The 23,839-nt window shown below is 42.6% G+C and overlaps 1 protein-coding gene across 3 annotated transcripts in view; it reads left to right on the plus strand.

Annotated features, from left to right (window-relative positions):
* LOC311150019 (ubiquitin conjugation factor E4 B-like) overlaps positions 1 to 23,839 on the plus strand; it is a 96,880-nt gene that overhangs the window by 60,207 nt on the left and 12,834 nt on the right. For 2 of the 3 annotated variants that reach the window (XM_084187259.1, XM_084187260.1), the window contains exons 12-23: positions 1,361 to 1,477; positions 1,923 to 2,021; positions 2,356 to 2,469; positions 2,759 to 2,957; positions 14,772 to 14,910; positions 15,103 to 15,202; positions 15,529 to 15,656; positions 20,570 to 20,668; positions 21,521 to 21,756; positions 21,963 to 22,089; positions 22,307 to 22,451; positions 22,574 to 22,708. In XM_084187259.1, the coding sequence (XP_084043385.1) occupies positions 1,361 to 1,477; positions 1,923 to 2,021; positions 2,356 to 2,469; positions 2,759 to 2,957; positions 14,772 to 14,910; positions 15,103 to 15,202; positions 15,529 to 15,656; positions 20,570 to 20,668; positions 21,521 to 21,756; positions 21,963 to 22,089; positions 22,307 to 22,451; positions 22,574 to 22,708 (1,638 nt within the window). The remainder of the gene's footprint in view (positions 1 to 1,360; positions 1,478 to 1,922; positions 2,022 to 2,355; positions 2,470 to 2,758; positions 2,958 to 14,771; positions 14,911 to 15,102; positions 15,203 to 15,528; positions 15,657 to 20,569; positions 20,669 to 21,520; positions 21,757 to 21,962; positions 22,090 to 22,306; positions 22,452 to 22,573; positions 22,709 to 23,839) is intronic. The other variant, XM_084187261.1, reaches the window with a different exon arrangement.

Here is a 23,839-nt window from a genome sequence, read left to right on the forward strand (position 1 = left end):
CTTTGCTCCGTTCATCTTTGACTCGATCCTGACTAGTCTCCCAGTCCCTGCCGCTGAAAAACATCCCCACAGTATGATGCTGCCACCACCATGCTTCACCGTAGAGATGGTGCCAGGTTTCCTCCAGACGTGACGCTTGGCATTCAGGCCAAAGAGTTAAATCTTGGTTTCATCAGTCCAGAGAATCTTGTTTCTCATGCTGAGAGTCTTTAGGTGCCTTTTGGCAAACTCCAAGCGGGCTGTCATGTGCCTTTTACTGAGGATTGGCTTTCTTCTGGCCACTACCATAAAGACCTGATTGGTGGAGTGCTGCAGAGATGGTTGTCCTTCTGGAAGGTTCTCCCATCTCCACAGAGGAACTCTGGAGCTCAGTCAGAGTGACCATCGGGTTCCTGGTCACCTCCCTGACGAAGGCCCTTCTCCCCCGATTGCTCAGTTTGGCTGGGTGGCCAGCTCTAGGAAGAGTCTTGGTGGTTCCAAACTTCTTCCATTAAGGAATGATGGAGGCCACTGTTCTTGGGGACCTTCAATGCTGCAGATATGTTTTGGTACCCTTCCCAAGATCTGTGCCTCGACACAATCCTGTCTCTGAGCTCTACTGACAATTCCCATGACCTCATGGCTTGGTTTTTGCTCTGACATGCACTGTCAACTGTGGGACCTTATATAGACAGGTGTATGCCTTTCCAAATCATGTCCAATCAATTGAATTTACCACAGGTGGACTCCAATCAAGTTGTAGAAACATCTCAAGGATGATCAATGGAAACAGGATGCACCTGAGCTCAATTTCGAGTCTCATAGCAAAGGGTCTGAATACTTATGTAAATATGTTTTTATTTGTATTTTTTATGCAAACATTTCTAAACTTGTTTTCGCTTTGTTATTATGGGGTATTGTGTGTAGATTGCTGAGGATTTTTTAATGTTTTTAAATACATTTTAGAATAAGGCTGTAACGTAACAAAGTGGAAAAAGTGAAGGGGTCTGAATACTTTCCGAAGGCACTGTAAGCCTATACCGTATTTAGCGACACTATAATCGTGCCAATCAGAGTTTGAAATCAGTACGAACCATTTATGTAAGGCAATTCCATTAGTTAGTAATAGTGCCTTTAAATAACATAGTTGGTGTCCTCGTCATCCTACTTTGAGCTTGAGCTGGATTGCATTACAAAGGTCTACAATAAGCAGAAAACACAAACATGCTTTCACATTGCCAAGGAGTGTTGGACAGGTCACATGCAATTTGAATTGTCAGGCTAGTGGTATTGGTGACTGCCTTTACCAAGTATGGCTTAGTGATGTAATAGTCACCTCATGTATGTGCCTGTCTCGTGTGTGTGTGTGTGTCCTGTCCAGATGACTTCTCTGCCCCTGTGGTGTCCCAAGTCTCTGAGCCCGGGGATGGGCCGAGAGGTCCAGAGACTGTCCTTCTTGGGAGCGTTCTTCAGCTTGTCGGTCTTTGCAGAGGATGACGTGAGTAATAGGAGTAGGGTGAAGTTGCCCCTAGACGCTGATCCTGGGTCAGTATTGCATTTTCTACACTAATGGTTAAGGTTAGAATTGTGGGAGAGGAAGCTGATCCTAATTCTGTACCTAGAGGAAACTTCACCCTGGAGCTAAATGAATGTCTGCTTGTGTGAATCAATGCAATGTGGCCCAAAGAGCAAAAGGAATGTAGCCCAGCAGCACTGCTTATCCCTTGGAATTGTGTGAATTTACCAAGTTTGCTGAATGTTAACGTCTTTCTGGTGTATCCTATTGCCTAAATTCACTTCATAAAATGCTTAATCTAAAGCTCACATATATACAAATGACCTTGAAAAGTTTATATCAAATTGCTTCCAGAATTATGTTGCCATTCTATTACTTTGACCAGCAAAAAAAAAAGACTTTGTATTTGGGGTCTTTTCCTACTCAGACCAAAGTGGGTGACAAGTACTTCTCGGGCCCAGCCATCACCATGGAGAACACTCGCGTGGTCAGCCAAACCCTGCAGCACTACCTGGAGTCAGCCCGGGTAAGTCCCACCCACCTGGCAGGGCTCTACAGTGCGACCATTTTACTTGCATATGTGCCTAAATATTTTGCTTTGCGACCTGGAATCTTTTATTTAGGAGCACCAGTGCCCCGAGAAAAAGTTCAGGATTCTAGCTTTATTAACTCAAATATTTTTCATTGTGCTCCTAAGTTTCCTTGTGAGCCTACATTTTTCAACTTGGGCGCACATAAGCTCCTTGTAAAAAAAGGTCAGCGTAGAGCCCTGCCTGGGTCTATTATGACTTTTCCTTTGCCCAAGTATACTTCCTTCAAGTTGGTATGACATAATACTTTTTTATATGTTTCTTTGTCAGGGTGACTTGTTTAAAATCCTCCACAACATCCTACTGAACGGAGAGACAAGAGAGGTAGCGCTCAACTACATGGCAGCTCTGGTCAACCGCAATGTGAAGAAAGCCCAGATGCAGGTAAAAGATGTAAAGCTTAGTGATCCTAGCCTATTTTGATTTAATCTATGAAACATCTGTATTGAGGGTTTCTAATGTGACCATCATTTCAAGCTAGAATGTCTGGCCCCAAAGTCTGGAGAGACCCACTGCTATTCTAGCACCCCCCCCAGTTGTTCACTGTCCTATCGGAAACAAATAAAAATATATATGAATAACAATAAAACAAATAAGGGAATCATTGAGCGGTACTTTATTTCATATTAATTATCTTCCCCTCCTCCTCCCACCTCCTCCTCCCCTCTCGCAGACGGACGACAAGCTGGTGTCCACGGACGGCTTCATGATTAACTTCCTGTCGGTGCTGCAACAGCTGAGCATGAAGATCAAGCTGGAGACTGTAGACCCCTACTACATTTTCCACCCCCGCTGCCGCCTGCAGGTCAGCCGTGAGGAGACCCGGCTCAAGGCCACAATGGAGGAGCTCAATACCTGGCTGGCTGAGATGCGTGAGTGGACACCCATAGATAATATAACAGTAAATACGTGGATGTTATAGAGCCCCTATGCATCAGAATGGAACAATTTGTCAGCTCTATATTTTTTTGCTCTATATCTAGGTGGACACCACCAGTGTCGTCATAATAATGTTTCAAGTTTTAATGACAAGTACAGTGAAATGCCTTTCTTGCAAGCTCCAAACCCAACAATGTAGTAATCAATATCAATGTAGCACCATTTTTTTTTTACATAAGGTAGAACAAAACACAAAATAAATAAAAAGAAAATCACGGTCACTAACGTCACCCTACCAGACGAGCTAAACACCTTTTTCTCAAGATTCGAGCACAATGACCCTGAGCTGCCGAGGAGATCCCCCCACTCAGTCTCCACTGAGTAGGTATGTAAGATTCAAACGTGTTAACCCTCACAAGGCTGCCGGCCCAGATGGCATCTCTAGCCGTGCCCTCAGGGCATGTGCAGACCAGCTGGCTGTTGTGTTCTCTGACATTTTTTATCTCTCCTTAGCTCAGGCCTCTATATCCACCTGCTTCAAAAAATGTAAAAATGTAAGATGTCCACTATCATCCCTGTGCCCAAGAAAGGGAAAGTTACTGAACTGAATGACTACCGACCAGTAGCACTCACTTCCGTCATCATGAAGTGCTTCGAGAGGCTAGTCAAAGACCATATCACCTCCTCCCTCCCCGACACACTCGACCCTCTCCAATTCGCCTACTGCCCTGACAGATCCACGGACGACGCAATCACCATTGCGCTGCACACTGTCCTTACCCACCTGGACAAAAGGAATGCATATGTGAGGATGCTGTTCATCGACTACAGCTCGGCCTTCAATACCATAGTGCCCTATATGCTCATTACAAAGCTCACAGCCCTGGGTCTGAACTCCTCCCTATGCAACTGGGTCCTGGAATTCCTGACCGTCCCCAGGTAGTGAAGGTAGGCAACGTTACCTCCTCGACGCTGATCCTCAACACGGGGGCCCCACAAGTGTGCGTCCTCAGTCCCCTCCTGTATTCTCTGTATACCTACGACTGCGTGGCCTCACACAGTTCCAACTCCATTAAGTTTGCTGACGACACAACAGTAGTAGGCCTGTTATCAACAACGACGAGACTGCCTACAGAGAGGAGGTAGGCACTCTGACGGCGTGGTGCCAGGTAAACAACCTCTCCCTCAACCTTAACAAAACAAAGGAGCTGATTGTGGACTTCAGGAGGAACCAGGACGGGCCGCCGTGGAGATGGTCAATAACTTCAAATTCATCTGTGTACACATCTCAGAGAAGCTGAAATGGTCTAACCACACAGACACCGTAGTGAAGGCACCACAGCGACTCTTCAACCTCAGGATGCTGAAGAAATTCGTCCTGTCCCCGAGGGCTCTCACAGTGTTCTACAGGAGCACCATCGAGAGAATACTGTCGGACTGCATCACAGCCTGGTACGGCAACTGCACTGCCACGCAAGGATCTTCAGAGGGTGATATGTGCAGCCTAACGCACCATTGGGTGCACACTGCCTGCCCTACACCAGGTGTCGCAGGAAGGCCAAGAAGATCATCAGGGACCCCAGCCACCCAAGCCATGCCTTGTTCTCCCTGCTTCAATCACTCAGACGCGGGCTGTACAGGAGCATCATGGCAAAAACTGAGACTGACCAATAGTTTCTACCCTCAGACCATCAGGCTGCTGAATAGCCACCACTAGTCGGCTACTTGCTCCACCCTCGCCCTGCTACTCCCCCAATTAACATTATTTCTCCTGATGCTCCCCCCTCTTCTACTCCCCCTATCGATTTTCACTGTACCCTGCCATCACACCTGCAACCCTGTACATGTGACTATTAAACAATCTGAATCTCTGAATATATACAGGGTCAGTTCCAAAACCATATTTACAATGTGCAGGGATACTGGAGTAATAGAAGTAGATATGTATAGAGGTAAGGTGACTAGGCATCAGAAGATATGATAAACAGAGTAGCAGCAGCATAAATTATGATTTTATGTGAGTGCGTGTGTGTAGAGGCAGTATAAATGTGTGTGCATGTTATGTGTGTGTGTTGGAGTGTCCGTGTGCGTGACTGTGTAGAGACCTGTGAGTGTGCATAGAGACCAGTGCAAAAATACAACAAGTGTAAACTCAGATAGTCTGTGTAGCCATTATGTTAGCTATTTAGCAGTCTTATGGCTTGGGGATAGAAGCTGTTCAGGAGCCTGTTGGTGTCAGACTTGATGCACCAGTACCGCTTGCAATGCGGAAGCAGAGAGAACAGTCTGCCTTGGGTGGTTGGAGTCTTTAACGATTTTCCGGCCCTTCCTTTCACACAGCCTGATATAGAGGTCCTGGATGGCAGGGAACTCGGCCCCAGTGATGTATTGGGCTGTCCGCACCACGCTCTGTAGTGCCATGTGATCGAGGGCAGTGCTGTTGCCATACCAAGCAGTGATGCAGCCAATCAAGATGCTGTCAATGGTGCAGCTGTATAACTTTTTAAGGATTTGATGGCCATCATGACGATTATGAGAAGTGTATTACGTTGAGATCACAGCTGGGTTCAATTGGTATTTGTTTTCTTTCAAATGCTTGAGCATTAGATTGAGTCGGCCCGGGGTACCAAAAGTTTGCACTTTTGGAACTATTCAATTTGTTCTTTTGTGCCAGGCAAGCTCAATCAAGCGCAGCTAAAGTATTTGAAAGAAAACAAATGCTATTTGAACACAGGTCTGGTTGAGATTATGCAAAGAAACATTGAAGACCCCATTTGTAGGCACACTGCTCATGTGCATTACAGAGGCTAATGGCTATACAGAACGTTTGCCTCTAGGGGTTCTCTTGAGCCAGCTTAGGACTCCTAAATGGATAGGGGAAAGGGGCACACCTCCCCACACATGAACAAAATCATATAGGCCTATTGTTTGCAGAAAACAAAGTATTTGTGTGGTTTAGTTGTAATAAGCAATAGTGCATCCTTAAAGGCGCGATATGTAGCTTTGTTCACGACCCGACCAAATTCACATAGTAATGTGAGTTACAGATCTGTCTTTCTCATTGAAAGCGTCTAATAAGCGGCATTGTCTCACGTCTGCACTGATCTGTCTGATAACTCGCAAACACTCATGGGATACAGTGGCGTGCGAAAGTATTCACCCCCCTTGGCATTTTTCCTATTTTGTTGCCTTACAACCTGGAATTAAAATGGATTTTTGGGGGGTTTGTATCATTTGATTTACACAACATGCCTAACACTTTGAAGATGCAAAATAGTTTTTTCTTGTGAAACAAACAACAAATAAGACAAAAAAACAGAATTGAACGTGCATAACTATTCACCCCCCCCCCCCCCCCCATTCTTCAAGGCAAAACTGCTCCAGCTCCTTCAAGTTGGATGGATTCCGCTGGTGTACAGCAATCTTTCTCATACCATAGATTCTCAATTGGATTGACATCTGGGCTTTGACTAGGCTGTTCCAAGACAGTTAAATGTTTCCCCTTAAACCACTCAAGTGTTGCTTTAGCAGTATGCTTAGGGTCATTGTCCTGCTGGAAGGTGAACCAACATCCTAGTCTCAAATCTCTGGAAGACTGAAACAGGTTTCCCTCAAGAATTTCCCTGTATTTAGCGCCATCCATCATTCCTTCAAATCTGACCAGTTTCCCAGTCCCTGCCGATGAAAAACATCCCCACAGCATGATGCTGCCACCACCATGCTTCACTGTAGGGTTGGTGTTCTCGGGGTGATGAGAGGTCTTGGGTTTGCGCCAGACATATCGTTTTCCTTGATGGCCAAAAAGCTCAATTTTAGTCTCATCTGACCAGAGTACCTTCTTCCAAATGTTTGGGGAGTCTCCCACATACCTTTTGGCGAACACCAAACATGTTTGCTTATTTTTTTCTTTAAGCAATGGCTTTTTTTCTGGCCACTCTTCTGTAAAGCCCAGCTCTATGGAGTGTACGGCTTAAAGTGGTCCTATGGACAGATACTCCAATCTCCGCTGTGGAGCTTTGCAGCTCCGTCAGGGTTATCTTTGGTCTCATTGTTGCCTCTCTGGTTAATGCCCTCCTTGCCTTGTCTGTGAGTTTTGGTGAGCGGCCCTCTCTTGGCAGGTTTGTGGTGCCATATTCTTTCAATTTTTTTAATAATGGATTTAATGGTGCTCCGTGGGATGTTCAAAGTTTCTGATATTATTTTATAACCCAATCCTAATCTGTACTTCTCCACAACTTTGTCCCTGACCTGTTTGGAGAGCTCCTTGGTCTTCATGGTGCCGCTTGCTTGGTGGTGCCCCTTGCTTAGTGGTGTTGCAGACTCTGGGGCCTTTCAGAACAGGTGTGTATATATATATATATATATATATATATATATATATATATATATATATATATATATATACTGAGATCATGTGACACTTAGATTGCACACAGGTGCAACTACTTATGTGACTTCTGAAGGTAATTGGTTGCACCAGATCTTATTTAGGGGCTTCATAGCAAAGGGGGTGAATACATATGCACGCACCACTTTTCCGTTATTTATTTTTTTGATTTTTTTTAAACAAGTTTTTCTTTTTTTACTTAACCAATTTGGACTATTTTGTGTATGTCCATTACATGAAATCCAAATAACAATCAATTTAAATTATAGGTTGTAATGCAACAAAATAGGAAAAACGCCAAGGGGGATGAATACTTTTGCAAGGCACTGTAGCTAAAAAGAACTTTGGCTACAATATGCTGTCCTAACATTAGAAAATGTAATCAAGGTGACATTGTCCACTGAACCCCCTTTCATCCTCAAGTCAGAGTTAATCTTACCAAAAACTAAACCTGTAACTAATATTGACGTTTTTTTCATGAGCAAGTTTTCACTACCTAATTGTACATCTAGCGGTGGTAGAATCAGTATTTATGAAATTCGAAATGTGCATGGAAATTAGCTAGCAAAAGTTAGCTAGCTGTTGTCTGCTTGCTGGCTGAACCAGTCTCAAATCAATTAATATGAAACTAATTACGGGATGCTAACAACGCCGGATCACACACTCAATGCTGAATACTCCCTCTAGCTCGCTACTGTAGTGAAGTTCTAGCTAATGCACAAATTATTTATTTTATTTCTGTACCTTTATTTTAGCAGGGAGTCACCATTGAGACAGTGTCTCTTTTTCAAGGGAGCCCTGCATATAGAAATTCATAGAATAAAAAAATCGAATACAATATAAAACAAGTAAAATACAGCACAATACAAATTGCACAGACAAACATAAATATACACAAAACAGAATCAACAAAAAAAAAAAAAACGTTCTTCATTATAAAATTGGTCTTTCCACTCTCTAAACTGACCCAGGAACACTAAGGCCTCTATTTGTACTGTTTTTCCAAACATATGGAGCAGAAAAACTTAAGGCTGATTTGATCTGACTCTGAAGACACCTAAGTAATCTTCAGAGTGAACCAACCCTGTGAACGGGTTTGATTACTTCGAATTTTAAATCTTAATAGTAAAGTTATGTAAGTCGGAAGCTTGTGGGTCAGGGTTTTGTAAACAAAAAGAGCATAATGATGTGATCTACGTGACTTCAAAGAGGTCCAGACAACCTTTTGGTAAAGAATACAGTGAGTAATAAAACTGTTTCCTGTGATAAAACAAAGGGCGCTATGAAAAAACGGCATCCAGGGGTTTAAAAGTAGAGGCAGCTGCACTTTGATAAGTAGTATCACCATAATCAAGAACAGGTAGAAATGTTGACTGCACAATCTGCTTCCTGCTGACTAGAGAGAGAGAAGATCTGTTACTGTAAAAAATAAATAAATAAAAAATCGTAGTTTCTTAACAAGCTTATTCGTATGTTTTTTTAAGCGATACATCATTGTCAATCCAAATACCAAGGTATTTGTATGCAGAGACATATTCAATTATAGAACCATACGATGAATGAAGACATAATCCATCTGAGGCAATCTTACGAGAACTTGAAAATGAAATGTATTTAGTTTTGCCCGTATTAAGCACGAGTTTAAAATCAGTAAGGGTTTCCTGCACAGCTGCAAAATCTGACTGCAGCCTTGTCACAGCCAGGTCAGCAGTCGGGGCAATAGCGTCCATAATAATGTGATCCGCATATACAGTAGATGAAATGTACAACTTTTAACAGATTGACCAATAGTGTTTTTATAAATAGTGAAAAGAACAGGTCCTAGAATTGAACACCTTTATGTACTTCAAGAAATTCTGACTTAACCCCATCAATCACGATGGCCTGAAATGTTCTGTCACTTAGATAATCATGAAACCAAGAGCAGGCGTCAAAGCACAGGACAATCGAGGATAACTTGTTCAATAAAATAACATTCTCAACAGTATCAAATGCTTTTGACAGTTTCACAAACAAGGCAGCACAATTCATTTTAGCGTCTAAAGCATTGACAATATCATTAACAACTGTGGTTGCTGTGATAGTGCTGTGCCCTGGCCTAATCCCAGATTGATTTATATTCAAAATACCAGGCTCAGATAGAGTGAAGTTGCTTATTTACCAAGGAGAATTTTAGCTAGACATGGAAGCCTGGAGATGGGATGATAATTATCACTACTATCCCTGCCCTTATGGCGTGGCAGCACATAAACTGTGTTCCATACTTTAGGAATATTTCCTGATAACAATGTTAGATTTAAGATATGGGTTACTGAGCCAGCAATGAGGGGGGCAGCAGACTTGAGCAGACCTGGCTCCAATTGGTCAGCCCCTGTAGATTTCTTGGTATCTATAGCAAGTAAGGCATCAAGGACTTATTTTTCTGTGAATTGCCGAAATGCAATAACTTGACTACCAGTCAATCTGCAAAATTTCTGAATCAGCATTTAGTCCATTCTTAGAGATAGAAGGGTCAGACGCTGGTTCAAAAAGATAGCCTGCAGAAATAAAATGATGATTAAATGCATCAATGATGACATTTTTGTCTGTAATGGGGCCAGAGTCTGAATTAATTTGTTGGGGCAGAGAGAAGGAAGTGCAACCCTTTAGAGAATTGACAGTTTTTCAGAATTTAGCCAGGTTCCCCTTATCATCAGAAAGAGTGGTTACATAATCAGATTTAGCCCTTTTGATCAGTCTCATTTGCCTAAAATATTGCCAATTCGGGCCTAAGCCTGTGTTCCTGGCCTCTTAGGAATTACTTCAGATAATTCAGGAGTGAACCAGGCATTCAATCTACCTTTAACTCTCAGTTGTGAAGGGGTCATGATTATCTACAATAGACATTTGTGAAAAAGCTTCAAGCTAAATCAGGTTCAGAGATAACTGAGAGAAAATCAAGGTCACTAAAATAAAGAACGTGTAAAAAAGCTTTGTTCTCTAAAGTTTTTAAAGTTTCTCTTAGTGATGACATTAAATTAAATTGTCCTTTGTAAATATGGCAACACCTCCACCTCAGCCAATTCTGTCTGGTTGAGTGTGACCTATCTACACTGAACAAAAAAACACTGCTCAAAAAAATAAAGGGAACACTTAAACAACACAATGTAACTCCAAGTCAATCACACTTCTGTGAAATCAAACTGTCCACTTAGGAAGCAACACTGATTGACAATAAATTTCACATGCTGTTGTGCAAATGGAATAGACAACAGGTGGAAATTATAGGCAATTAGCAAGACAACCCCAATAAAGAAGTGGTTCTGCAGGTGGTGACCACAGACCACTTCTCAGTTCCTATGCTTCCTGGCTGATGTTTTGGTCACTTTTGAATGCTGGTGGTGCTTTCACTCTAGTGGTAGCATGAGACGGAGTCTACAACCCACACAAGTGGCTCAGGTAGTGCAGCTCATCCAGGATGGCACATCAATGCGAGCTGTGGCGAGAAGGTTTGCTGTGTCTGTCAGCGTAGTGTCTAGAGCATGGAGGCGCTACCAGGAGACAGGCCAGTACAGCAGGAGACGTGGAGGAGGCCGTAGGAGGGCAACAACCCAGCAGCAGGACCACCTTTGTGCAAGGAGGAGTAGGAGGAGCACTGCCAGAGCCCTGCAAAATGACCTCCAGCAGGCCACAAATGTGCATGTGTCTGCTCAAACGGTCAGAAACAGACTCCATGAGGGTGGTATGAGGGCCCGACATCCACAGATGGGGGTTGTGCTTACAGCCCAACACCGTGCAGGACGTTTGGCATTTGCCAGAGAACACCAAGATTGGCAAATTCGCCACTGGCGCCCTGTGCTCTTCACAGATGAAAGCAGGTTCACACTGAGCACACGTTCTGCTGCCTGCAACATCCTCCAGCATGACCGGTTTGGCGGTGGGTCAGTCATGGTGTGGGGTGGCATTTCTTTGGGGGGCCGCACAGCCCTCCATGTGCTCGCCAGAGGTAGCCTGACTGCCATTAGGTACCGAGATGAGATCCTCAGACCCCTTGTGAGACCATATGCTGGTGCGGTTGGCCCTGGGTTCCTCCTAATGCAAGACAATGCTAGACCTCATGTGGCTGGAGTGTGTCAGCAGTTCCTGCAAGAGGAAGGCATTGATGCTATGGACTGGCCCGCCTGTTCCCCAGACCTGAATCCAATTGAGCACATCTGGGACATCATGTCTCGCTCCATCCACCACAGACTGTCCAGGAGTTGGCGGATGCTTTAGTCCAGGTCTGGGAGGAGATCCCTCAGGAGACCATCCGCCACCTCATCAGGAGCATGCCCAGGCGTTGTAGGGAGGTCATACAGGCACGTGGAGGCCACACACACTACTGAGCCTCATTTTGACTTGTTTTAAGGACATTACATCAAAGTTGGATCAGCCTGTAGTGTGGTTTTCCACTTTAATCTTGAGTGTGACTCCAAATCCAGACCTCCATGGGTTGATAAATTTGATTTCCATTGATAATTTTTGTGATTTTGTTGTCAGCACATTCAACTATGTAAAGAAAAAAGTATTTAATAAGATTATTTCATTCATTCAGATCTAGGATGTGTTGTTTAAGTGTTCCCTTTATTTTTTTGAGCAGTGTATAAACACAACATGCAACAATTTCAAAATGTTTACTGAGTTACAGTTCATATAAGGAAGTCAGTCAATTGAAATAAATTCATTAGGCCCTAATCTATGGATTTCACATGACTGGGAATACAGATATGCATCTGTTGGTCACAGATACCTTAGAAAAAAAAGGTAGGGTGTGGATCAGTCAATATCTTGTGTGACCACCATTTGCGAAATGCAGCGCGACACATCTTCTTCACATAGAGTTGATCAGCCTGTTGATTGTGGCTGGGATCTTTTATTTCAGCTCAAGAAACATGGGACCAACACTTTACATGTTAAGTTTATATTTTTGTTCAGTAATAGAACACAGAGGGTTTTGATTAATGGAAGCCTCACATGCAAATTAAATTGAGTGTGGTGTAACGCAGGGCAGAAGGCTAGGGACATTGTTTTTTGTTTTTACTAATTACCTTCCACTGACCTTGAATAAAGCCTGTGTGTCTATGTACGCTGACGACTCAACAGTATACGCGTCGGCTGCAACAGTCAAATAAATAACTGACACCCTTAACATAGAGCTCCACTAGCAATAGGCTGGTGCTAAATATCTCAAAAACGAAAATCACTTGCTCAATGCTAAACCTAATTTAGAACTATTATTGAATAATGTGGCGATTCAGCAAGTTGAGAAGACTAAACTTCTGGGTGTAACCCTAGGGAGTTGAGGAAAACGTTTTTCTTCGCTCATACAATGCTGTCGGCTAGAGTAATAAAGGCGTAATTCACAAATTTAGTGGAAAAGCACAACGACCAGAGTAATAATGACCTAGTTCACTAAATTTGTCCAATTTAATTTGGATTTATCAAGGGGTTTCGCGGCACCCCTATTTCCCGCGGCCATGAAAGTGCCAGCTGTCAGTCAGACACACTACATGACCAAAAGTATGTGGACACCTGCTCGTCGAACATCTCATTCCAAAATCATGGGCAATAATATGGAGTTGGTCCCCCCTTTGCTGTTATAACAGCCTCCACTCTTCTGGGAAGGCTTTCCACTAAATGTTGGAACATTGCTGCGGGGACTTGCTTCCATTCAGCCACAAGAGCATTAATGAAGGTTGGGCACTGATGTTGGGCGATTAGGCCTGGCTCGCAGTCGGCATTCCAATTCAACCCAAAGGTGTTTGATGGGGTTGAGGTGTAGGCCAGTCAAGTTCTTCCACACTGATCTCGACAAACTATTTCTGCATGGACCTCGCTTTGTGCACAGGGGCATTGTCGTGCTGAAACAGGAAAGGGCCTTCCCCAAACTTTGGCCACAAAGTTGGAAGCACAGAATCGTCTAGAATGTCATTGTATGCTGTAGTGTTAAGGTTTCCCTTCACTGGAACTAAGGGGCCTAGCCTGAACCATGAAAACAGCCCCAGACCATTATTCCTCCTCAACCTAACTTTACAGTTAGCACTATGCATTGGGGCAGGTAGTGTTCTCCTGGCATCCGCCAAACCCAGATTTGTCTGTTGGACTGCCAGATGGTGCAGCGTGATTCACCACTCCAGAGAACGCGTTTCTACTGCTCCAGAGTCCAATGGCAGCAAGCTTTACACCACTCCAGCCGATGCTTGGCATTGCGCATGGTGATCTTAGGCTTGTGTGCGGGTGCTTGGCCATGGAAACCCATTTCATGAAGCTCCCGATGAACCGTTCTTGTGCTGACATTGCTTCCAGAGGCAGTTTGGAACTCGATATTGAGTGTTTCAACCGAGGACAGACAATTTTTTAACGCTTCAGCACTCGGTGATCCCATTCTGTGAGCTTGTGTGGCTTACCATTTTGCGGCTGAGCCGTTGTTGCTCCTAGATGTTTCCACTTCACAATAACAGCACTTACCAGGGTAGCTCTAGCAGGGCAGAAATTTGACGAACTGGTGGCATCCTATGACGGTGCCATGTTGAAAGTCACTGAGCTCTTCAGTAAGGCCACTCTACTGCCAATGTTTGTCGATGGAGATTGCATGGCTTTGTGCTCTTTTTTTTCTTTATTATTTTTTACACCTGTCAGCAACAGGTGTGGCTGAAATAACCGAATCCACTAATTTGAAGGGGTGTCCACATACTTTTGTATATATAGTGTACGTGCTGATTTCTGAGAACAGTCCCAAAACTTTGGCGCTGTGCAACTTCATTAACAAGCTGGCAAACTATCTACCGTAATGTTAATGGCCATTCAAACAAGCTCACACTAGGCTACTAGCTGGAGGCTGGAGAAAGTTACATTTTTTGTTATTGAAAATACATTTCACAGCGATCTAGATGGTGCTTGTTTTGTCACAAACTGAATTTTCTGAACATTTTCCAATTTTAGCGAACAGGCAATGGTGGAGCGATTTCTACATATTGTTCCTTTAACCCTCCCGTTGTCCTAGGGTCAAAATGACCCGCCACTGTGTTGAACCAACTTTATTTAATTTTTATATTTTTTGGATCATTTGTGAGAAGGAGGCAGTGATACTTTCTTTAAAGTCTCACTGCCTCCTTCTCACAAATGATCCCAAAAATATAAAAATTTAATAAAGTTGGTTCAACACAGTGGCGGGTCATTTTGACCCTAGGACAACGGGAGGGTTAAGAAGAGTAAAATGTCTTCCTATATCATATATATGCCATGTAAATGTATGCACTCATGACTGTAGGTCGCTTTGGATAAAGTGTCTGCTAATTGGCATTTCTTGTAATTATTATTACCTGCAAAATTGACTAACTGGATGTGCCATTCACCTACCTAAAATTGTCCTAATTGTTGTCCACATTGTTTTTATTGACAGAAGATGACCCCTCCAAGTTATATGATCCCAAGTTCCCCACAGAGTGTTTCTTTCTGACGTTGCACACCCACCACCTGTCCATCCTACCGGGCTGCCGACGCTACATCCGCAGGCTGAGAGCCATCCGCGAGCTCAACAGGTGTACACACACACACACAAACAGCCGCACACAGAAACACACACAAGCGCCAAACGTTAAGAAAATTGAAAGAAACAGGGAGGGATAAGCTGAAGTTGTCCAATAAGAAAGGCTTGTTTTCGTTACCAGTTTCTAAATGTTTTGCTATGGTGTGCCATATTGAAGATGACCCTGTTGTGTTTGATGTGGCAGGACAGTGGAGGAGCTGAAGAATAGTGAGAGCCAGTGGAAGGACTCTCCGCTGGCCAGCCGACACAGAGAGATGCTGAAGAGATGCAAAACCCAACTCAAGGTTCGTTAACACCGTTTCTGTTATTTTTCCCCTCAGTTTTCAGCCTTATGGAACTTTACCCACTCTCCCATCTGCTCGTGTTCTGCTTGTCAAACGTGATAAATCTTTGGTAAATTTGAAGTGTAAAAACAGTAGAAAAAGCAACATTTCTCCAGTGCGTCATAGTTTGTTTCCAAATGTTCTTCCATTTTGTGTAGTTTCATACATGTTTTATCGTGAAATTTAGTGTTGCGGACAGGAAAATTAAACATTTTAACTCGTCACAACATGAGTGAAGGACAATATTCAGTAGAAACCCGCTATCTTGTGATCTTTGGACCTGACAGAAACTGGTACGCTCCAAAGCCTGTGCTGATGCGGGTCTTCTGGACGAGAACGTGTTACGCAGATGTCTGCAGTTCTACAGTATGGTCATTCAGCTCATCCTACGCATGGTGGATCCTGCCTACCCACAGTAAGTTACTATGCCACAATCGGAACTGTTTTAATGCTGTAATATAAGGTTATATTATGAAGTAAAGTAGGCTATCTGGAGAAACGAAATGTCGTGATTGAACTAAGTGAGGGATGCACCATTCTTATTAACCTAAAAATTCTAAGATGTTTATTTTTTATATTAGAATCATCTTCTCATCTTTGTTAGTTTGTATAGTTTTTTTTTCTTTTCTTTTTTGATTGATCTGCTTTAATATTGCAGATAGATTGTGGCTTCCATCAACGTAATTGTCTGCATCATCCCAATGTGTATATATACACACACACACACACACACACACATATATATATATATATATATATATATATATATATATATATATGTGTGTGTACAGTGGGGAGAACAAGTATTTGATACACTGCTGATTTTGCAGGTTTTCCTACTTACAAAGCATGTAGAGGTCTGTAATTCATTTGCATTTTATTGCATGACATAAGTATTTGATACATCAGAAAAGTAGAACTTAATATTTGGTACAGAAACCTTTGTTTGCAATTACAGAGATCATACGTTTCCTGTAGGTCTTGACCAGGTTTGCACACACTGCAGCAGGGATTTTGGCCCACTCCTCCATACAGACCTTCTCCAGATCCTTCAGGTTTCGGGGCTGTCGCTGGGCAATATGGACTTTCAGCTCCCTCCAAAGATTTTCTATTGGGTTCAGGTCTGGAGACTGGCTAGGCCACTCGAGGACCTTGAGATGCTTCTTACGGAGCCACTCCTTAGTTGCCCTGGCGGTGTGTTTCGGGTCGTTGTCATGCTGGAAGACCCAGCCACGACCCATCTTCAATGCTCTTACTGAGGGAAGGAGGTTGTTGGCCAAGATCTCGCGATACATGGCCCCATCCATCCTCCCCTCAATACGGTGCAGTCGTCCTGTCCCCTTTGCAGAAAAGCATCCCCAAAGAATGATGTTTCCACCTCCATGCTTCACGGTTGGGATGGTGTTTTTGGGGTTGTACTCATCCTTCTTCTTCCTCCAAACACGGCGAGTGGAGTTTAGACCAAAAAGCTCTATTTTTGTCTCATCAGACCACATGACCTTCTCCCATTCCTCCTCTGGATCATCCAGATGGTCATTGGCAAACTTCAGACGGGCCTGGACATGCGCTGGCTTGAGCAGGGGGACCTTGCGTGCGCTGCAGGATTTTAATCCATGACGGCGTAGTGTGTTTTACTAATGGTTTCCTTTGAGACTGTGGTCCCAGCTCTCTTCAGGTCATTGACCAGGTCCTGCCGTGTAGTTCTGGGCTGATCCCTCACCTTCCTCATGATCATTGATGCCCCACGAGGTGAGATCTTGCATGGAGCCCCAGACCGAGGGTGATTGACCGTCATCTTGAACTTCTTCCATTTTCTAATAATTGCGCCAACAGTTGTTGCCTTCTCACCAAGCTGCTTGCCTATTGTCCTGTAGCCCATCCCAGCCTTGTGCAGGTCTACAATTTTATCCCTGATGTCCTTACACAGCTCTCTGGTCTTGGCCATTGTGGAGAGGTTGGAGTCTGTTTGATTGAGTGTGTGGCCAGGTGTCTTTTTATACAGGTAACAAGTTCAAACAGGTGCAGTTAATACAGGTAATGAGTGGAGAACAGGAGGGCTTCTTAAAGAAAAACAAACAGGTCTGGTGAGAGCCAGAATTCTTACTGGTTGGTAGGTGATCAAATACTTATGTCATGCAATAAAATGCAAATTAATTACTTAAAAATCATACAATGTGATTTTCTGGATTTTTGTTTTAGATTCCGTCTCTCACAGTTGAAGTGTACCTATGATAAAAATTACAGACCTCTACATGCTTTGTAACTAGGAAAACCTGCAAAATCGGCAGTGTATCAAATACTTGTTCTCCCCACTGTATGTATGTATGTATGTATGTATATATATATATATATATGTATGTATATATATATATATATATATATATACATGTATATATATATATATATATATGTATGTATATATATATATATATATATATATATATGTGTATATGTGTGTGTATATATACTAATAGTCAAAAGTTGACACACCTACTCATTCAAGGGTTTTTCTTTATTTTTTACAATTTGTTACATTGTAGAATAAAAGTGAAGACATCAAAACTATGAGAACACATATGGAATCATGTAGTAACCCAAAAAGTGTTAAACATATAAAAATATATTACAGCTTTGCACACTTGGAATTCTCTCAACCAGCTTCATGAGGTAGTCACCTGGAATGCATTTCAATTAAAAGGTGTGCCTTCTTAAAAGTTAATTTGTGGAATTTGTTTCCTCCTTAATGCGTTTGAGTCAATCAGTTGTGTTGTGACAAGGTGGGGGTATACAGAAGATAGCCCTATTTGGTAAAAGACCAAGTCCATATTATGGCAAGAACAGCTCAAATAAGCAAAGAGAAACGACAGTCCATCATTACTTTAAGACATGAAGGCCAGTCAATACGGAAAATGTCAAGAACTTTGAAAGTTTCTTCAAGTGCAGTTGCAAAAACCATCAAGCGCTATGATGAAACTGGCTCTCATGAGGACCGCCACAGGAATGGAAGACCCAGAGTTACCTATGCTGCAGAGGATAAGTTCATTAGAGTTACCAGCGTCAGAAATTGCAGCCCAAATAAATGCTTCACAGAGTTGAAGTCACAGACACATCTCAACATCAACTGTTCAGAGGGGACTGTGTGAATCAGGCCTTGTCATTATGCTGTATTGTGTGTAGATTGATGAGGGGAAAAAACTATTTAATCAATTTTAGAATAAGGCTGTAACGTAACAAAATGTGGAAAAAGTCAAGTGGTCTAAATACTTTCCGAATGCACTGTATGCTTAAAGTACTTTGCTTTCTCTTTCAAAATATATTTTGGTGAATCAAGACTGACACTTTTTGGTAGCATTTCTATGTTGAAGATTTAAAAAAAAAAATTTGGTGAATTTATCCCCATATTCCATACAGTTCGCTTTTATTTTTATAATATATTACACTTGATCCTTCTTGAATAAGTTCCTCCATTTGTTTTTGTTTTTCCTCCAACTTATTCTGTGCATCTGGTACAGTTTTTATTGCTATCTATCTGTACTGTTAGAAGGACTATTTATTTTGTTAATATGAACACTCGTGACCTAAATTGCTTTTGTTTTAAAGATGAGTATTGAATTGCATGGCCTCCTAAAGGCACATTTAAACACAATAAGGGGATCTGCTGTACCTATGTTATGTCGGAAAAAGTCAGTTATAAAATCTTCTGTCCTCGTTAAAAACAAGTTATCATCCAATAGGCTTTGATTAAATTTCCAATATCCTCGCCCACGTGGGAATTCTCTTAGAATAATGTTTGATGGTCCGACCGCATTCTGTCCCCTATCAACACTTTTCTTTACTTTTGGTGGCAGTGAGAATGACATAAGAAAGTTGTCATGACGACTATCTTGATTGAGCCTCCGCCATGTATATCTCACTAGGTCAGAATATTTAAGCCTCCATATATCCACAAGTTCCAATATATCCATGATATTCGTGATTTCCTGAAGTGCATGAGGGTGATAGTTCGTAGTGTGATTTTCTTTACGATCCATTGAGGTATTATAATCTCCCACCATAATAATAGAGTCTTGTATTGCTTGTAGGCTTGATAAATTATTATATTTTCAAAGAAGCGTGGCTTATCATTATTTTAACCGTATACATTAATGAGCCAAATCTGTTTATGGTCCAAAAATAATCCATCTACCTTGCGGATCTGTTTGGACAATTTGCACATTCGGATCAAAATGAAAATTAATATCATCACCCCTTTTGAGTTTCTTTGCCCATGGGAGAAGTATATTTGCCCCCCCCTTTCCTGTAAACAATAGATATGATATTCCTCTTTTAACCAGGTAAATACTGATAGTATTTTCTTATTATCTGCTAAGCCATTACAATTATAACTGGCTATACTTATTTCACCATTTACTATAATAAGATACAACTTTGAATTCTATATATCATAATATATGTTTGTTAACTTACCATTAAAAAGTACCATAATGATTGAGTGTCCATATAGCTGTACCATGATATTTGCACTGCTACTAAGTAAACCTCCAATTGTTCTCCACTATTCCACCCGCTAAAACCTCCCCCCATCCAAAGTTGAGTTGTCGTCCAAGTGACTGGCAGACCACCCCTGTCCCACTGGATCCTAGGGCCTTTGAGAGATTGGGATCCATCCTTTAAAAAGAGCACAGTCCCACCCACAGAACAGAAGCAGATCAACCGCCAAAAGCATTTCCAACGCCCTCACCTCGATTATATTACAGTTATTTAAAAAAATCTATATTTTTTGCATATCTAAAAAAAATCCCAGATTAACGAACAATATGCTTAATAATGTAGGCAGTTCATTGGAAGGATTGTTACCTATAACCAGGATTGCCATTACTATATTGTCCCTTTCATCATTACCCCATAGCAACAGATTTGGGAAACATTCATACACACACACTCATACACACTCCCCACCCTTACCCCACGAACAACCACAAGCTCAAATGTTCAACAGTTGTTCCATCCCTGAGCCCAACTCAAGAAAAGACTTGATCTGCGAATGCATATACAGTTGCAGCTGTTTGAGAAGGTATGCAAGAATGGGGAAATGTTATTAACCAATGTCAAGTCCTAGCTGATGGAGCGCAGATACACCCCCTTCCCATGAAACACACACACGCTGGTCCCCTGTTGTGAGAAATGTCCCAAGCATCTCTGTGCAGTCAGACCCTTGATTATTTTGTGCCACCAGGGCCACAATATTGTTTGTATTGTTTGTGATGTGTGACTTGCATTAAGAGGGTCAAAAATGCTCCCTTATATTCCTTCTTTCCCTTTTTGTAGCATGACTCTACCGTTGAATCCGGAGATCCCCAAAAGCTTTGCTGCTTTGCCGGAGTTTTACATTGAAGATGTGGCAGAGTTCCTGCTTTTTGTTGTGCAGTAAGTCGACTGATCGATGGTCATAATTATTACATAGTGCAGGGCCAGACAAATACCACAGACCACCAGAGTGATCTTGTCAATTTACCCTGTTTTACATGAAGCAAATGTTTCAGTCCATCTTTTATAAATGTATTGGAGAATTGTGTACTAAAATGGTATCTTCAAAGGGATGTGATATGAGTAGGGCCAGGAGGATTTCCTAACCATGTGACCCGACCAGAGAAACGCCTGGCCCTGACATGCAGCGGACGTTCTCTCTCCTTGTATTAATAAATACATGAGGGGGACATCCTCCTCTTCCTCCCTGGACAAGTCTCTGTTAAAGGCCTCCTGTAGCTCAGTTGGTAGAGCATGGCGCTTGCAACGCCAGGGTTGTGGGTTCGATTCCCACGGGGGGCCAGTATGAAAATGTATGCACTCACTAACTGTAAGTCGCTCTGGATAAGAGCGTCTGCTAAATGACTAAAATGTAAATGTTTGACTTTTTCTCAATTAGTCTCCCCTCGTTTCCTCGCATCCTCTCTCTGCACCTTCTCAAACAGTATTGCAGGAGAAATTCAAAGGTCCCTCCACCCAGACCTTCTCCTCCAATGCGTTATGAGGAGGTGGTGAGCAGAGAGGAAGCGAGGAATCAAAGAAAGATGAATTGGGTTTAACAACACCCCTCCCAAATTGCTGGTTACACATTATGTATAAACGAGGGTATACCTGCAGAACATTTTTAAATAAGGGGATGTTTGAATGGGGGTCATATAGAAATTACCTTAAAAAAATAAAAGGTAAAATAATGCGTCTTCTGAGAAATGGCTTTTGACTGACAGTCAGCATCCATTTTCTATCCCCTGCCAGGTATTCCCCTCAGGTTCTGTATGAGCCCTGCGTCCAGGATATTGTCACCTTCCTGGTGGTGTTCATCTGCAGTCAGAACTACATCCGGAACCCCTACCTGATCGCCAAGCTGGTGGAGGTGCTGTTTGTCACCAACCCGGCCGTGCAGCCGCGCACCCAGCGCTTCTCTGAGATGATGGAGAACCACCCCCTGTCCGTCAAACTGTTGGTCCCAGCCCTCATGAAGTTCTACACTGGTAAGACCACTTGGTGCAGGGGGGTTCAGTTGCTGCGGCAACATAAACTGTACTGTGCTGGCTTGGATATTTTCTTGGTCTTGGTTTCATCAACTATAGTGGATGTGTAGTACAGCTCGGCTTGGCTCGAAAATGCTATTAGAGTGAAGTCAAGTGGACTGATTCTCACAGGCAACTGACTCTTGAGTGTCTCTTCCCTTCCACAGACGTGGAGCACACCGGTGCCACCAGCGAGTTCTACGACAAGTTCACCATCCGCTACCACATCAGCACCATTTTCAAGAGCCTCTGGCAGAACATGGGCCACCACGGCACTTTCCTGGAAGAGTTCAAGTAAGTGGGCTAGAATCAAAGCTTAGTATTTATCTTATGACAATTACTATTATGGTGACAGCCTGGTCTAAATAGGTGGCCACTGTCCGGTCATGCTGTATGCTGCGTGTAAAATGTACTCAGAACTAGTTCAGACTCATAGTGAATTTTCTGTGTGGCTTCCACTGGCTTCCAAAGGCCTCCCAGTCAATCAATACATCTGTTTGTTCCCCTGTAGCTCCGGGAAGCAGTTTGTGCGTTACATCAACATGCTGATCAACGACACCACCTTCCTGCTGGACGAGAGCCTGGAGTCCCTGAAGCGCATCCATGAGGTCCAGGAGGAGGTTAAAAACAAGGAGCAGTGGGATCAACTTCCCAGGGTCAGTACGGAATTCCTGGGGAAAAAAACAAACGTGTTGTGAAGTGCTTATGAATGTGTTACGAAGCACCTTTGTAGTGCGTTAAGACTGAAACACTGAGTGTTTCTCTCTTTCTCCCTCAGGAGCAGCAGCAGAGCCGCCAGTCCCAGTTGACCCAGGATGAGCGGGTGTCGCGCTCCTACCTGGCCCTGGCTACAGAGACGGTCGACATGTTCCACATCCTCACCAAGCAGGTCCAGAAGCCCTTCCTCCGGCCCGTGAGTACCACTCTGACCAGGAAAAAATACACATTTGAATCATGCTCTGTTTCCAGGTTACAAAGGGAGAGATGGGCGTTAGAACACCCCGTTTACAAATGTTGTATTTGACAAAGATGAGGTTAACATTACTTTTACTGGCTGTCAACATAGCCACACACAGCAGCCAACAACAACAATAGAACATTCAGAAGAAAAAACTATGTGCTGGTGCGCTCAAATGGATAAAACATTTTAAGGCCTCTTTGAAAAGGGTAGCCTATGACTGGCAGAAAAACAAAGGGGATGATGGCCACCACTTAGTAAACGGAAAATGTAGAAAAATGTATTGTGCGGTTTACTTTTCCCCATCAAGGCACTCTTGAAGAAAAGCAGGGAATAATTTATTGATTTAAAAAGCGTTTATTGTCTTGGCATTACGGTAGAAAAATAAAAAAAACCTGAAAAACAAACGCCAATGTGTTTCGGCTTGGTATGTGCCTTCATCCCTTTTCTTCAAGAGTGCCGTGATGGGAAAAGTAAGGCGTAACATTCATTTTTCTACATTTTTCGTTTACTAAGTGGTGTTAATCATCTCCTTTTTGTTTTTCTCCCAACAATATAACATTGCTGTGCTGCAGCACAAAATACATGGGACAGATGGCACTGTGAAAACATATTACTGCAGGGCTCGACAACATCTGCCGAGCTCACCGGCCAGTTAATCAAGCTTTCAAATTCACCTTTCAGCAGGACAATAATCTAATCTACACTGGAGTTCCTCACCAAAATGACATTGAATGTTCCTGAGTGGTCTAGTTATAGTTTTGACTTAAATCGGCTTGAAAATCTACAGCAAGACTTGAAAATGGCTGTCTAGCAATGATCAACAACCAACTTGACAGAACTTGAAGAATTTTTAAAAGAATGTCAAATATTGTACAATCCAGGTGTGCAAAGCTCTTAGAGACTTGCCCAGAAAGACTCACAGCTGTAATTGCTGCCAAAGGTGATTGATTCTAACACAACTCAGGGTTGTGAATACTTACGTAAATGAGATTTCTGTATTTCATTTTCAATACATTAATGAAACATGTTTTCACTTTGTTATTATGGGGTATTGTGTGTAGATGGGTTAGGAAAAAAATAAAT

The sequence above is a fragment of the Coregonus lavaretus genome (genome assembly GCF_964263955.1).
Source record: "Coregonus lavaretus genome assembly, chromosome: 22".
NCBI lineage: Eukaryota > Metazoa > Chordata > Actinopteri > Salmoniformes > Salmonidae > Coregonus > Coregonus lavaretus.